Here is a 16,180-nt window from a genome sequence, read left to right as displayed (position 1 = left end):
CCTCCAGGTCTAACCTTTTAACCTTGTGAATATATTACATGTCTCCAGGACTTCGTGCTCGTAACCTGCCATTCTGTATCTTCTTATTCTAACTAAAACAAAGAAAGTAGTTTATTAATGTTCCCTTTAAGCTCCTATCCGAGGAATATATTCTAAAATTTACTACATACACATACACACACACACACACACACACACACACACACACACACACCCCAGCACCTTCACTAGCCTGCATACAAGCCAGGGAGCAAGTACCTTTCATTTGACCAGTGGTGGAAGAGAGATGTGGAAAGCAGACCCTACAGCTTTCACTCACAAAGCAGTCAGCACACCGAGCTTACTGTCTTGTTTCCACAACACCGCAAAAGAACAGAGAGAACACCAGCTTCTGAGGCAGTCATTCCTGCTTCTTTAAGTTCCCAGGTGTGGCAGGGCTCATGTGGGATTTCTCTGAGTTACCTGATGTAACCAAAGATCACTGGGCATAGTATTAACTGAAATCCGTGATGTCTGTGTATGAACAGGCTAAGTCTTACAGAAGCACTCAGGTCAAGGGAAAATCGAGAAGTCCTCTGCTGTCCCCTCTGTCCCAGATAAATGGTGTGCACCAACAAAGGGGAAATGATGCTTTCCTAAGAGAATCTTTCTCAGAAGGAGGGCTTAGGTCTACAAATACTATGGTAGGTCATAGGAGTCGGAAACTGAGACCATGAAGAGCCTGCCTACATAACACACTAAAGAGCTTTCAAAGAGGCACAGCTCTGTCTCTGAGTGGAGGATACAAGCTGGGGAGATCAGGCAAGGTTCCACTTCACACGACATACCTTCCGATTCCAAGTGGGCCACACAGATGGCTAGGGGCCAGGAAAGAAGAATCATCACAGTTATGAGGCTCAGGTGCAGAAAGGGAGCAAAGATCTGGGGAAAAGCCAAGAGTCAGACTCGACACATCTGGACACCGTGATGCGCAGTCCAGGCTGGTGCTCACCTGCAGCGACAGCCCAGCTATCAGCCACTTGTCCGTCCAGTATCGGTTCAGAATATACAGTAAGAAGGAGCACAGCAGGATCACCAGGATAATGAAGACCTGGGGAAACAAAGGCACCAGATGTGGATCACAACTGTCCTGGGCATCGCATGCTATTATTTAGGCCACCTCAGCGAGGGTGGCTCCAATCAAGTCACCTTCATTGTTCCCAAGTGTTTGCTGTGTAGCATGGCTGGAAGGAATCACACGATTGTGCGGCTTGATGCGACCACCAATCTCGCATCTCCACCCTCTGGCTTTCAGTTATTTCCATCCTTAGCCGGCCGCCCATTTCCAGCAGCAGGTCATTACCAACCTTTACCTCCTCTTTGATTATTTCTTTTAAACGAAGTACAAGCCAAGATCTCAAATACATGAATGCAAAATTACTGGTCTATCAGAAAGCCAAATGAATCACAGCAGTTGGACTGCGGAATTTACCTCTTATCCAAACCCAAACTTTACAAATGATTTAAAAGGGCGCAAGCAATCATAAGGTACAAATAAATTATTTCCCTTGGGAAAATCTAGTCACGTAAACACAGCTACTCATGAAAGGTCTTTCTTCCAGGCCCTCTGATTTTGAGCTTAGGCTGTGAGGTGTGTTTTGAGACGAGTGTATAGAAATGCTGCTTCACAGAAAGAGCCCTGTTGTGCATGGCATGTCCTTATCCGTCACTCCATCCACTGTACAACTCCAGGGAGTCCTTCTGCTGCTGTGAGACCTGTGTGCTCCAGACTGATTTAAGGTAAAAGCACCCAAAGTACATTAAGTCTAGCTTGCTAGAAAATTTCACAGAGACATCCCATTATTGCTAGCTCACTGTTACCTTAGGGTTTGTTTTTTAAGTAAGGAAGTCAAATTATAAGCATTTATATGAGGAGTTTTGACTCATCACTGCAAGATGAAGTGCTCTCTGGGTATCCCTGGGTGATTAAGAGATTCTAGACCAATCCTACCCCTTCTGGCTGATTCTGAAAAGGGTTAAGAGTCAACCTCCAAGCCCCCAAGAATCCCCTTGCCAATAGAAACAGACTCCACAGGCCTTGTTTGCGCTGATTTGAAGGCCTAACCAAAGTAACTACCTTCCAAGGAAGGTCACCTCCTGTCATAATCTCCTTCATCTCTTCTCATTGTCCACAGATTCATACTGCAATTAGATTCCAAAATAGTTCAGGACAAGAAAGTTGAGAAAAATGGCAAAAGTTTATTATTTGAACGAACAAAAAAAGTCCCACTGAAGATGTCTCGGAATTAAGTCTAAGAATGATGCTAGACAAGAAGGAAGCATAATTTTAAACCAATCTAATTTAGCCAGGCGGCGGCGCACGCCTCTAAGCTCCAAAGCTACAGAGAAACCCTGTCTCGAAAAAAAAAAAAAAGAAGCAGAAACAAGCAAACAAACAAAAAGCCCAGTCTTACTCCAGTGATATGAAACATATATCAGAGATTTTCATTTCAGAATACCAGAATCTAATATTAAACAATGTTTTGTTGTCTGAAACTGGCTCAACAGTCACTATATGTATCCAAAAGAGGGAGGTAGAATAAAAAGCTCACTGAAACCTAGGACTTAACTGGACACGAGCATTCTTACTTAGAGGCTAACAAAATGACGTCCTGCTGACTGCATATGGAAAGGCAGCTAGGATAAATCTGTGGCTGGGATTTAGTTGAGAGTTTAAGCCTCCTCTGTTTCTGACTAAAGATGTTACTGTCCTTAATGAAAGTGGGATGCCAACAATTTCTTTGTCAAAGATTTAGTGAGAAGGGGCTGATGGAAAAATACGTTATTTCCATCTTCTGCTGATTAATTTATGAGAGTGTCCAGCATCTAAAATGGACGGCATTAGCAACAGGCCTTCCCCCCCTTTTTATATACATTCTTTCCATGAACGAGCTCATGATTTTCAATTCTCATCTATTTTAATAGTACTTAAGTTTACACTTGCATTTGAGTAAGAGCAGACTTAAGGAGGCCACTGGAAAGACTTGGCATGCTCTCAGTCCTGGAGAAACACTAGCACAATGTCAGCACCGTAGTCAAGGGAGTCTATAAAGAGGAGTGTGCCACTGGACCTGGTCCAGCCCACGGCAGGACAAAGTCAGAGACTCCATGGTGCAAGGATGCTATCGGTCCACAGAGAGTGGAATGAGGGAAGCCATGGTAGTATCATTTGAAAATGGATTCAAACCAAGGAAAGGCCAATCAGACCTTAAAGGAGAAAGTAGGCACTGACCCAAGAAACATGTCATCAGGAAAGAGCCACTACCTCTCCACCATGACAGGCATAGGCAAGCGAGGCCCAAATAGAGGACGCTTGGATCTACAAGATCGGAGGCGGGGTTACTATGGAGAGCAGAGAGCGACAGTTCAATGGCTGAACCGGAACGCTGCTGTGATGAGAAGGGAAGGCAGAGTAAGACATCTGCCAGAGATGTCATAGGGAAAGGGAGAATGGGGGGGGGGGGTGAGAGAAGGCGGGAATGTACTTATCTCAGTTAAAACTGCACAAGCAGGTCTGTCAGGGAGCAGTGAAAGAGGGCCAGCTACACATATAGCACTGAGTGGTGGGAACCCCTGCCACTCTGTGTAGGGCCTCCCATGAGGACTGAGTGGTGGGAACCCCTGCCACTCTGTGTAGGGCCTCCCATGAGGACTGAGTGGTGGGAACCCCTGCCACTCTGTGTAGGGCCTCCTGTGAGGACTGAACGGTGGGAACCCCTGCCACTCTGTGTAGGGCCTCCTGTGAGGACTGAGTGGTGGGAACCCCTGCCACTCTGTGTAGGGCCTCCTGTGAGGACTGAACGGTGGGAACCCCTGCCACTCTGTGTAGGGCCTCCCATGAGGACTGAACGGTGGGAACCCCTGCCACTCTGTGTAGGGCCTCCCATGAGGACTGAGTGGTGGGAACCCCTGCCACTCTGCGTAGGGCCTCCCATGAGGACTGAACGGTGGGAACCCCTGCCACTCTGTGTAGGGCCTCCCGTGAGGACTGAACGGTGGGAACCCCTGCCACTCTGTGTAGGGCCTCCCATGAGGACTGAACGGTGGGAACCCCTGCCACTCTGTGTAGGGCCTCCCATGAGGACTGAACGGTGGGAACCCCTGCCACTCTGTGTAGGGCCTCCCGTGAGGACTGAGTGGTGGGAACCCCTGCCACTCTGTGTAGGGCCTCCCGTGAGGACTGAGTGGTGGGAACCCCTGCCACTCTGTGTAGGGCCTCCCGTGAGGACTGAGTGGTGGGAACCCCTGCCACTCTGTGTAGGGCCTCCCGTGAGGACTGAGCGGTGGGAACCCCTGCCACTCTGTGTAGGGCCTCCCATGAGGACTGAACGCTTACCTTATGACACGTATGCAGATATAGTTCAATCCTTTCCCAGAGTAAAAAAAAGCTGAGTAACTGCAAAGCAAAGAAGGCAAGGCGGTTATGTTATCTTTAACCCACTAGGTCCTACCCCAGCAGTGCGGAGCTCAGGGCCTTCACAATGGGCGCCCCGTGCACTGCTGAGGCTACTTTTTATTTTCTCTTGCCATGCTATTTCTCATCTCTTTAAGGCTCTTTTCCCCCATGCCACTGACCCTTGAGGCCAGTTTAAATGTCATTTCCGATCTGTAGCGTCCACCAGCTCCCTGGAGGAATTCATTCTCTCTCCTCTGGGAGCTCACAACCATTACCACTGCTGCTTCCTTCCGGCACATCTATCCTTCCCTGTGACGGACTCATGCCTGGCATCACTTAGATTCACTTATAAGAGAAGAGAGTTTAAGAGTCAACTCTCCCAAGGGTCACTTAAAAGCTCTTTCCAGAACTGGTGCTGATGTTGTGATTGTCATTAACATTGTATATGCTCAATACATTTCAAATCTAAGGCTAAACCCAGCCAGTCATCAAGTCCGTATGAGCACAGACACTGAAAGCTCACGTCCTCAGCTGCTAACATATTAATGTACAAAGCACTTACCTTTGTGTATATTTTTATTTAGCCATATAAAAGTACATTTTATTAAATACTATCATTATCATTTGGAAATTAAAAAGCAGCCAAGGCTTAGAAGAGCTATGTGACTTCACCAAGATTACCGTGTAAGCACTCCAGAACTGACGCCAGGCCTCGCTCCGTCTCCACGGGTGTCCAAAAGAGGAAGGCTAGAGAGTCTGCTAAAGCCATGACTCCGCTGGACACTAACATTTTCACACTGGAAGCTAACAATCCCACTTCTCACTGATTGTGCACAAACGCCGTACAAATCAGTAGCCCAGAATTTAGCCCTGAGCACACACTACGTCTGCATCCTCCGCACTGAAAGGGGAGATTCTCAGCTGGTCTCTCTACCTTCACATCACAGCTTCTGAGCACACACTACGCCTGCACCCTCTGCACTGAAAGGGGAGATTCTCAGCTGGTCTCTCTACCTTCACATCACAGCTTCTGGGGTCATTTTCCCTAAAATGGAAACTCATGTTTACTACGTTATCTTACTTCACCTTCAAAAGCCGTCACAGGTGTACCTCCCAACACTACATTACTCCCTTCCTAACAAAGTATCAAATACACTTCTCTCTCACTCCTCTCTCACAGTGGGTTCCCTCAGCCCACAATGTGCCTCACACTTCAGTCCCCACGTCCAAATCCACTGTCTATTCGAGAGTCCACTCCAGTGCTGCTACTGTGTGTGTGTGTCTGTGTGTGTGTGTGTGTGTGTGTGTGCTTGCTGGTGTGGGTATGTGCATACACATGAGCACAAATGACCACATGTGCACACATCTGCACCAAGTACACACACATGTTCACGGACCACTTTTATCTTGGGATAAAAGGTCTCTCACTGAACCGGAAGCTTATGGCTTCAGTTAAGCTACCTGGTCTGGAGCTTCAGGTAGTACCTGTCTCTGTGCTGAACCTCTGCAGCACTGGTTTGACTCTGGACACCTGAACTGATGTTTACACAGCAGACACTGTCCTGACTAAGCTGTTCCCCAGTCCTCCAGCGCTGCTCCTTCTAAGAAGTTTTATTTGATGGTCTTTGCTGGCAGGGAGCTCTTCCCTCTTAGAGGCTCTGGCAAGCTGCATTCGGGCATCTATAATGATAATTACCAAGTTCCATGTGCAGTAGTGACTTTGTGATTCTAAACCCTGGATGAAGAAGCAATCGCAGCTCTATCTCACACCAGTCTGTGATGACTACTTTTCATGGTCATTTTGATTTATCTCCATGGAAACACTTCTGCATGCGTCTATGAGAATTTCTACAGAAAGGTCTAACTTAGGAGGGAAGACTCTCTGAATGTGGCCAACAGCATCCCAGTCTGAGGCCCCAGACTGAATAAAAAGGACAAAATGAGTGGAGGGTAAGCCATCTCTCTTGGCTTCCTGACTGTGATTTGATGTGACCAGAGGCCTCATGCACCCGCCTCTTCCCGCCGTTCCTCCTCTACCACAGAAGACTGCATCCTCTCAGGTTGCATCCATCCCAGTGATAAGAAATGGAATGAGCACGTTGTCTCTATCAAGAGCTCTACATCAAGAAACTACACACTTTCATTTTATTGATTTCTACATAATCAGTACTCATTACAATATTTTCACAATAATGATCACATTTTTAGAAGAAAAATATTGCAATTGACAACATATTCAAGGGTTGGACTCTTGTATGCCAGAGAAGTCAGTGGGAACATGGGATTATGAAATCAAGGTAAGCAGCCAGTGTCCAGCTAGAGCTATCTTTCTGTTAGTCTCCATTCCCATGGATCCTTCTCTTGCATGGTGTCTGTCTTCAGGCACCGTGACTCCAGCATGTCATGCGACAGCGACAGGGTCATATGCGAATAACCTGCAACTGAGCTAGGAGACTAGCGTTTGCAGAGAATAAGGCCCAGACTGTGGAGACTAGCGTTTGCAGAGGGTAAGGCCCAGACTGTGGAGACTAGCGTTTGCAGAGAATAAGGCCCAGACTGTGGAGACTAGCATTTGCAGAGGGTAAGGCCCAGACTGTGGAGACTAGCGTTTGCAGAGAATAAGGCCCAGACTGTGGAGACTAGCATTTGCAGAGGGTAAGGCCCAGACTGTGGAGACTAGCGTTTGCAGAGAATAAGGCCCAGACTGTGGAGACTAGCATTTGCAGAGGGTAAGGCCCAGACTGTGGAGACTAGCGTTTGCAGAGAATAAGGCCCAGACTGTGGAGACTAGCGTTTGCAGAGGGTAAGGCCCAGACTGTGGAGGAATGCTCTAGGTGTTTAAATGATGTTAGTGAGCTCATGGATAGAGTACGAAATGGGGGGATAAAAAGAGGTGCTCTGTCACCCTCTCAAAGGACCAAATTGAGCAGACAAATCCTCTAAACAGCATAAATCTTTCAGCCATCCCTTGTGCATAAAACTGAAGCAGCCGATGTAAACTCCCAGCTCTACTAATATTGAAGACTCCAGATAGATACAATAGCACAGGAAGGAGCAACCTACGAAACTGCTCAAAAGTGAAAAACAAGAAGCATCACTCACCAAAAGCAAGGACGTGTAGGCAGTCAGGATCCCGGCTATACTCAACATAAAAATGGACCACAAGAACCAGCGTTTTGCCCCTAGATAAACAACCCTGAAAAATACGTTTCATTCCTTAAAATATAGCAGGGATCAGTAATAGCATCTACATTAAGGGTAGAGACAGGAGTAGACTAAATGGGGCATTAAAAAATTGAGGGGACAAGAGGAGAAGCACTCTGAGCAGATCTTATGAGTGCTTTGGGGATAGGTTTTGGGTTTTTTTTTTAATTTTGTACAATAGGCAACCAACAATGTTAATGTAGCCTCTATAAGTTGAGAGATGTTAAAAAGTTATATATAACATATATCCAGATTTATATCATCTTCAATAAACAATGTGATGTAGAAATTCTGCACTATCTAAAGAAAGGAAATCACCCCCTGAATTAATTACATCAACATGACCAGTCATTTCTCCCTTCCAAGCTCCTTGTCCAGGTACATGTATACCTGTAGCATGATTAATAAAAACACAAGAGACAGATATTGGGGCTCAACCTGAAGACTAGAGAAGCAAAACAGCCAGCCACTGGTTCTTACCTCAACCTCAGTCTGAAAATGGTGGTGCTGCCTCCAGGAAACCTCAGAATGAGACCGTGACTGAGAGCTGTCTCCTCCCATTTTATCTTCCTCTCTAGGGGCTGGGATTAAAGTCAGGCATGCACCACCTGGTTTCTATGGCAAACTAGCATGGCTACTGGGATTAAAGGTGTGGGCCACCACTGCCTGGTCTGGAAGGGGAGCCCTGGAAGGAGGGTGGCCAGTGTGGCTGTTTTATTCTCTGATCTTCAGGCAAGCTTTATTTATTAAAATACGAATGAAATGCCACTACATATACATTCTTACATAACTGCACTCATAACCACCGTATAAATTGCTCTCATCTGTATGAGAGCTACGTCCCAATCATTCTGCTCTGAAAGTACCATCTGTGGGAAAACTACTAGAGACTTGTGAGGGGAGACAATGTTGCATTTGTCTAGGTTTTCTCTGTCAATGAAAAACTTTAAAGATATAAAATACATAGGGTGAGACCATAACCACATTAAAAATAATAAAGGAGGGGCTGGAGAGATGGTTTATTGGCTGAGAGTACTAATTGTTCTTTCTGTAGGTCCTGAGTTCAACTCCAAGCAACCAGGTGGTGGCTCACAACCATCTATAGTGGAATCTGATGAATAAAATACATAAATCTTAAAAGAGGACTTCAAAATAATAAAGAAAATGCCACTTTTGTAGGGTTTATACGACACACCACGAAGGATCGGGCAGGCAGTCCTCAGTGAAGAGCCTGCGAGGGAATGGCACTCTGGGAAAGGGAGCCCTGGAAGGAGGGTGGGGTGGAGCGCTGTGCTAACACCGTCCAGCATATGAGCTCCAGGTCTGATAGACACCCTCAGAGGTTGGGTGGAAGTCAAAAGGGGACCCAATTAAGCTTCCAAAATAGATGAAACACAATTAGTAGAACAATCAGGAAAGATTTTTTTTAAATGTATCTATTTCAGTTTTCAATCTTGAACCTTTTCTTTCACCTGTTTGCTTTTTCTTGGTTTTCTTTAAGGAATTTGTTGATTTCTTCCAATTTTTTGTTTGTCTTTTCCTCCATTTCTTTGAGGGGACGTTTCATTTCCTCTTTAATGGCCTCAAACATTCTCCTAAAGTTATTTTTTAGATCGTTTTCTTCTGCTCTGCCTGTATTAGGGAGCTGCTGTCACAGAGCCACTAGTTTTTGGTGGTGATGTCTGCTCTTACCTTGTTGTCCACCTATCCTTTCCTCTGATTGGTGTAGTTGGGGCCGTGTCTCTGGTGCCAGTGGATCCAAGGCTCAGATGGTTGTTCTCCTAGTGGAGTCAGGGCAAGGGTTCCAATCACTCAGGAGGTCGCTCTGCATCCTCAGCATTCCTGGAGGTAGTTTGGTGCTCCCGGAAGTTGACCTGCAATCCCAGAGGTCATTCGGGCACACTCCCAAGGAGGTTGCTCACTTGGGTCTGCTCTCTCAGAAGTTGCTCAGTCTACCTGCTCCAGGGGAGGTCGCTGGCTTGGGCCTGATCCCGCAGAGGTCCTAGTCTTTCTAAAATATTCTTTGTCTTCCTTCATTTTGTGAGAGTAGGGGGCACAGCATGTCTGTGGCAGTCAGAAGGTAACCTTGTGAGTCGCTCCTCTTCTTACGTTGTGTAGGATTCAGGGATCAAATCTATGTTGTCAGCCCTGTTGAGCCATCTTGCCTGCCCCAGTACGAGTCTTCTCAATTAACCCGAACAGTATTTTATATGCAGCCTCATCAAACGCCAGCCTTTCATCTTAAATCTTGTCCTCAAGAACACATACCCCACATACGTACACAAACACACACACAGAGTTTTAAAAAGTACATCTTTTTTAAGTAAAAGATTGTATCTTCTAGAACTGCTGTGGATATGTTCTGTGTAAAGGTTTCTTTAAAGAAACAGACCCACAATGAGTGGCACAGAGTAAAATTTATTCATACTTCCGGGAACATGGAGGATCTGCATGAGGGGTCTTTGCCCCTGTATTTTGTGTCAGGCCTCACTTAAGTCACTGTTAGTCAGATGGGCAGTCAGGAAGAAACTAGAACTTAGAACAAACTAGAACTTCCACAGATGTACTGGAACCCATAAGAACAAACTCAAAGCCATGGCTGACTCACAACCTCGAGCTTTGATAGCAGGAGCAACCTAAAGAATCTTCACCACAAGTTGTAGAAAACCTCATACACTACTCAGACAAGCTGCAGAAAGTATGGTCAAAGGTAAGGGAGTTGCAGATCTCAGCGTTACCCACGTCAACAAGGTATGCAGGTCAGTGCATATTAGCGACTCCAACCTTCAAAGTAGAGAAACAGGTGTTGCCTCACCTCTGCCTTCCAAACCATGTATCAATTTCTCTTGAAACTGAAACTGTACAGTGAAGAAACTAAGGTTCAGCTTAAACAAGTTGACAAAAGAAAGTCTCTACCGATATCAAACTGCAAAGGAAAGAAGCAAGACAAACTTAAAGCAGAAAGAAAACCATACATGCACACCATCGGAAAACTATGGAAACCAAAGAAAGGGGAAACTCCTAAAAGTAGGCAGATTTTTCAAGGGCAGATTAGGTTCAGAAGGTCATGGGCAAACAGCACGCTTCTTGACATAAACCAAGCGAGGAGACAGCAGAGCAAGTGAATTATGGGGCTCAAAGAAAAACTGCAAATTAGAGTGCTAAGCCTGTCTAAGATCCCCTTCAAGGATAAAGATGAAATACAGCCATTTTAGCCAGGTGGTGGTGGCGCACGTCTTTAATCTCAGCACTCAGGAAGCTGAGGCAGGCAGATCTCTGTGAGTTCAAGGCCTACCTGGTCTACAGAGCTAGTTCCAGGACAGGCTCCAAAGCTATAGAAAAACCCTGTCTTAAACAACCAAAAAATAAAAATAAAAAATAGTATAAACATAATAATATAAGCACAGCAAAAAGCTGGGTTGTGACTGTCATTTGAAATGTGACCATATATTTTCCAATTTTCTGCATTTAAAAATTATTTCTGTCTGTGCATTTTACAGATACGTACCCACGGGGGATAGGGATAAAGGACAGCTCACAGGAGTCAGTCCTCTGCCTCCATCATGTGAGTCCCAGGGATTGCACTCAGATCGTCAGGCTCTATGAGAAACACCTTTACCCTCTGAACATTGCTCCAGCACCTCCTTTACCCACTGAGCATCGCTCCAGCACCTCCTTTACCCTCTAGCATCGCTCCAGCACCTCCTTTACCCTCTGAGCATCCCTCCAGCATCTCCTTTACCCTCTGAGCATCGCTCCAGCACCTCCTTTATCCAATGAGCATCCCTCCAGCATCTCCTTTACCCTCTGAGCATCCCTCCAGTTTCTCCTTTACCCTCTGAGCATCGCTCCAGCATCTCCTTTACTCTCTGAGCATCGCTCCAGCATCTCCTTTACTCTCTGAGCATCCCTCCAGCACCTCCTTTACCCTCTGAGCATCCTTCCAGCTTCTCCTTTACCCTTTGAGCATCGCTCCAGCACCTCCTTTACCCTCTGAGCATCGCTCCAGCCCTAATTTCTCCTTTTTTTCTACATTTAAGATAACCAACTAGATTTAACTTTTATACAGAGAAAAATAAACTGCATTTCATTAAGGAAAAGAAAGGAGCCTCACGCCTACACATGCCTTCTCCCGTAAACACTAAGTAGGAGGTAAGGCTTACAGCGATGCTACAGGTATCAGGCCAGAAAAGCTGAGATGTCTGAGAGTGGTCAGGGAGTCGCTTAGCCATGAAAGGGAGCTGAGAAGGAGCATGTGTCCCTCTGCCCAGATTCCAAGGGACCCTAAAGACAAAGGACAAATGCAAAGGCTGCAGGACTGTGGGACATAAACCGTGAGGAACAAGAGTATGGGCATCTGTCATCAAGCAAAGGGACTTCAGAGTAAAGAGAACAGAATCCGTACCTGAGGGCTGGGGTGTCAGAAGCACAGAGGAAGCTGGGAGCACCGTCTGGTCTGCAGTGTGACTGAGCACAGGTGGAAGGAAGGTGTAAGTTTGGGTGCTGAACGTTTGCTCAGTGCCCCAGCTCTGCAAAACCCACGTTTGTCCACCTGCTAAATCACCAGATCTTTCAGCCTGGGAGAACCCAAGTGGCTGTCCAGTGAAGGAGCCCGTATACCAAGAAAAGTACAGAAATGAACTCACCAGTCAAAGCCGTTGTACTCGTTAGAGGTTTCAACCCACACAAACAGGAAAATCACAGACAGGACGAATGCAACTACCAGGCACATATAAAAAAACTGTTCTTTCTGAAAAGACAAAGAAGCCTAACTTAGCACCACTGTCTATGTTACCTCAGTGATTCTTGTGCACAAAGGTCAGGATTGTTTTGGTGTTGGCCATTACCCTCCCTAGGCCAGAATAATCTGAGGTTTAAAAGATTGCAGATATACACAGAAAGGGCATCCTGACAAGCTGAGGAGTCCTAATGGGCACTGGGGCAGCAAACCACTACCAGGAGTGTAGCTGGGTGATGGGCACAGGCGTTGGCTCAGTCTTACACACACTGTAATGACGCCCTCTTCTAGCGAGCGGGTGTGCATGCAGAGTACTCATTCATAAAATAAAAATTATAAAAAATAATAAACATGTTACCAAATAATGTCGCTGTGCTGCTCAACCCTCCCAGAGCTCCCTGTGCTACGACACCATCGCCATCCAAAGAGCCTTTCAAGCCCACAGGGTTGTCTAGGATTAGCCTCACCCATCCCCACTGACTCCCACACTAGCTGCTTCTGTAACACATCAAATGCCATCCCTACTCCGAAGCCAGGTGCTCAGCACGTCTGCCTGGAACGCATTTGCTCCAGCGCAAGGCTGAGTCCATCTCTTCATTTGCAGATGGACCAAAGGAGTTTCCACAGGTCTCTAACCACTCTCCCTCCCCAATTTCTAATACACACTTCTACTTTATCTTCAAAGATCTTACTACTATTTGAAAGCACTTTTCCTTTTATTATTTATTACATAACTTATCCCACTGGAATTTAGCTGCTGAAGGCCAGAGGAAGGCTTCAGCTGTCTTGGCTACTGTGGCATACATATCTGATAAACTTAATAACTTTCTGCTAAAAAAAAAATCTGTTTCTATTCTTTTAATTGCTTGAAATTTTCAAGGGTTCCTCTCTGGTTGATAGGATAAAGCTCATTTTTTTAGCCTAACGTAAAGATGTTATAATTTTATCTAAATTTATTTTCTAATCCTAGTTATTATTTATTCCTTCAAATGTCCCTAAATTCGGCACTGGAAATCAAACTCTCCTTAAACACAGCATTGCGCTTTTCTATCTTTGGACTTTTTGGTTAATTTCACATACACACACTCACACTCATACACGCACACTCACACACGCTCACACTCACACACTCACACTCTCATACACGCACACTCACACACGCTCACACTCACACACACTCACTCACACACATACACTCACACACACGCTCACACACACACTCACTCACACACACTCACAAACATTCACGCACACATACACACACGCTCACACTCACACACACACACACTCCGAACCCTCCTCTACACATTTCCCTTCATCGCCTCCCAAAGCAGCGACCCTAAGAACCCTGCCGTAATAACATCAGTTTTATTATGCTCTGTGTAAAGTGCTTCCTACAGAGATCTCTCCTTTCCCACAGCAGCTCCTGCCATGGGCTTTGTTGTTAATGTCTGCCTTATTCTAACAAGGGCTCTGACTCACAAAGATGCTGAGAGCCTTGCCTAAACCCTTACAACAATGGGTCACTAACTCAGGGCTGGTCAGTAGCAAAGCCATTAATTGAATCTGGTGGTCTTCCCCTTAGTGTTTTACTCCATCTGAGTAGAAAGGATACTTGAAAATTATTCAGGGCCTTTATCTAACTGGATTCTCTATCTACAGAGAGATGCTGGTATATCACATTACCAGCCCAAGTTATAGCTATAATTTCAGCCCATACATACTCCAAAGTTCTGGTCCAGTGTTTTTACCACTGTACTAGACTGCCCTAAATGCTACCCTTTCAAAGCAGCTTCCCTTTACATTTTACTCCAGATCCTTCATAGATCTCACCCCCGAGTAGTAATGAATCTGTCAAACCTGCCCGTCTCCCCCATATCGGCCTTCACTGCTCCTGTCCCTGCCACCTGCACCTCCTACTTGGAGCACTGCACTGTCTTCCCTTTCCTGCACTGGCCCTTCTGATGCGTCCTCCACCACTCAAATAACCATTCCAAACACAGCCCAGGTCATAGCATCAAAGTATTCCCCCTCTGGTGATGGAGATCAAATCCACCACTGAGTCACAGCCCAGCCCTCCTCAGGTATTCTTTACCTCCTGTATACTGGGTAAGCTTTAAAACCACGTTACCTGACCTGTTTCCCTTGCCTTGGTTTCTCAGTGACTCCTCTATTCCCTTCTGCTCCACCTACCCCAGCAACCCCCACTCCCACAGAATCAGCTGACCTGAACTAGTTAGAGATTACTGACTCTGGACTGACAGCTGGGGAACCTGCACAGGACCAAACTAGGCCCCCTGAGTACAGGAGACAAGGGTGGGCTTGGGCAGTATCTGGGGCCAATGGCAGTGGGACCAGGATCTAACTCTAATGTGGGAACCGGCTTTGTGGAGCCCATTCCCTATGGAGAGAGACTTTGCTCAGCCTCGGCACAGGACTGGGGGGGTGGGGGTGGGGGTGGGAAAGGCCTTGGTCCTGCCTCAACAAGGTGATGGGACAGGCTTAGCTGAATTACCAGGGGAGGCCTTACCCTTTCTGAGGAGTGGATGGGTGGTGGGGTGGGGGTAAGGGAGGAGCAAGAGGAGAGGAGGGAGGGGGAACTGGGATTGGTATGTTTAAAAAAAAGATATATATGATACATATATGAAAAGAAGATTTGAGCATTCTTGTACTCTCCTATGAACATCTAATTGCATCCAAGTCTTCAAAATTCAATGAATAAATATAAAAGTGGATGAAAAATGAGCAAATGAATGACACATGGCTGTCATCCCAGAACTCAGAGGTTGAGACAGAGGATCAGGAATTCAAGGTTTGGCTCATTTCTATAGAAGTTCAAGGTCAGTCTGGGCAATAAGAGATCCTGCTTTAAAACACCGGGGAGCAGGGAAGACAGCAACAAGAAACAAACCAAGGGGCTTTGGGTGTAGTGTAACAGTTCAGCTCTTGCTTCGCATGCAGGGGATCCTAAGTCTGAAGGAGAAGGAACAGGGAGGATGAGGAAGACAGCATGCATGTTTTACTCTGGCTCTAGGCTTGCCGCAGTACTTTGACAGGAAGACCTTGGAGATCCCGGTGAGCACTGCAGTGGTTAGGACCCCCCACCCCCGCAGCTAAGGAAGTGAATCCAGCTCCTTCCCATGTCTATACCCAGGCGCAGCAACAGGATCCAAGTTCAGTTTTCTCCCACTCTCTGTATTGCCAGTGGCAGCTGTAGCAGCCAGTCAGGAAGGTGATGCAGCATCTCCGGTTGAAGAAGCGCTCTATCCACAGATTGGGGTGCTCATCTGACTTTCCTGTCGTCTTGCTCCTAGACTCAGTTAGGGTGTCCTTATTCATGATTCACCCTTTGCTGGAAGGACAAATGAAACCATCAGAACCTAGTGCACTCCGGTGCACTGACTCTAGCCTGCCCTCTACAGTCTATGAGCAACAGAGAAGAGAAGCCATTCACAACTAGGGGCAGAGGAACACAGCTGCAGCCAAGCTCTCTGACTGGCCTGCTGAAGTGCTTTCCCCCAGCCATTGTGCCTTCCTAGACACAGTTCTCTCGCTTCTGAAGTGGGACCACATTCTATTCTAGTCAACTCAAAGGTGCACTATTCTCTGAAATAACCCAGATGCTAAAGGCATGGGTGAATATATGAAAAATGCTATCCTCGACCAATGTGTGATCCAGACCCAGCCCCCTGCCCCCTTCCTTCCTTACTCTGTCTTCGGTGGAGTCACTAGGGCTGTGACAGACAACACAACCAAAAGCTGCTCCAGGAGGAAGGGGTAGCTCCCGCAGTGAGGCAGGAGAC

At 46.4% G+C, this 16,180-nt stretch overlaps 1 protein-coding gene across 1 annotated transcript in view; it reads right to left on the bottom strand.

The window, feature by feature from the left end:
- Nucleotides 1-15,716, bottom strand: part of Gdpd4 (glycerophosphodiester phosphodiesterase domain containing 4) — a 54,023-nt gene extending 38,307 nt beyond the window's left edge. The window contains exons 1-7 of the mRNA XM_075952550.1: nt 15,528-15,716; nt 12,286-12,389; nt 7,538-7,631; nt 4,376-4,435; nt 992-1,090; nt 828-921; nt 15-92 (exon numbers count right to left, since the gene is read on the bottom strand). Of these exons, the coding sequence (XP_075808665.1) occupies nt 15-92; nt 828-921; nt 992-1,090; nt 4,376-4,435; nt 7,538-7,631; nt 12,286-12,389; nt 15,528-15,716 (718 nt within the window). The remainder of the gene's footprint in view (nt 1-14; nt 93-827; nt 922-991; nt 1,091-4,375; nt 4,436-7,537; nt 7,632-12,285; nt 12,390-15,527) is intronic.
- Nucleotides 15,717-16,180: the final 464 nt, after the last annotated feature.

Source organism: Microtus pennsylvanicus, chromosome 18, assembly GCF_037038515.1.
Source record: "Microtus pennsylvanicus isolate mMicPen1 chromosome 18, mMicPen1.hap1, whole genome shotgun sequence".
Lineage (NCBI taxonomy): Eukaryota > Metazoa > Chordata > Mammalia > Rodentia > Cricetidae > Microtus > Microtus pennsylvanicus.
The sequence above is the reverse complement of the archived record's forward strand: the minus strand, read 5'-3'. Positions and strand labels throughout refer to the sequence as shown.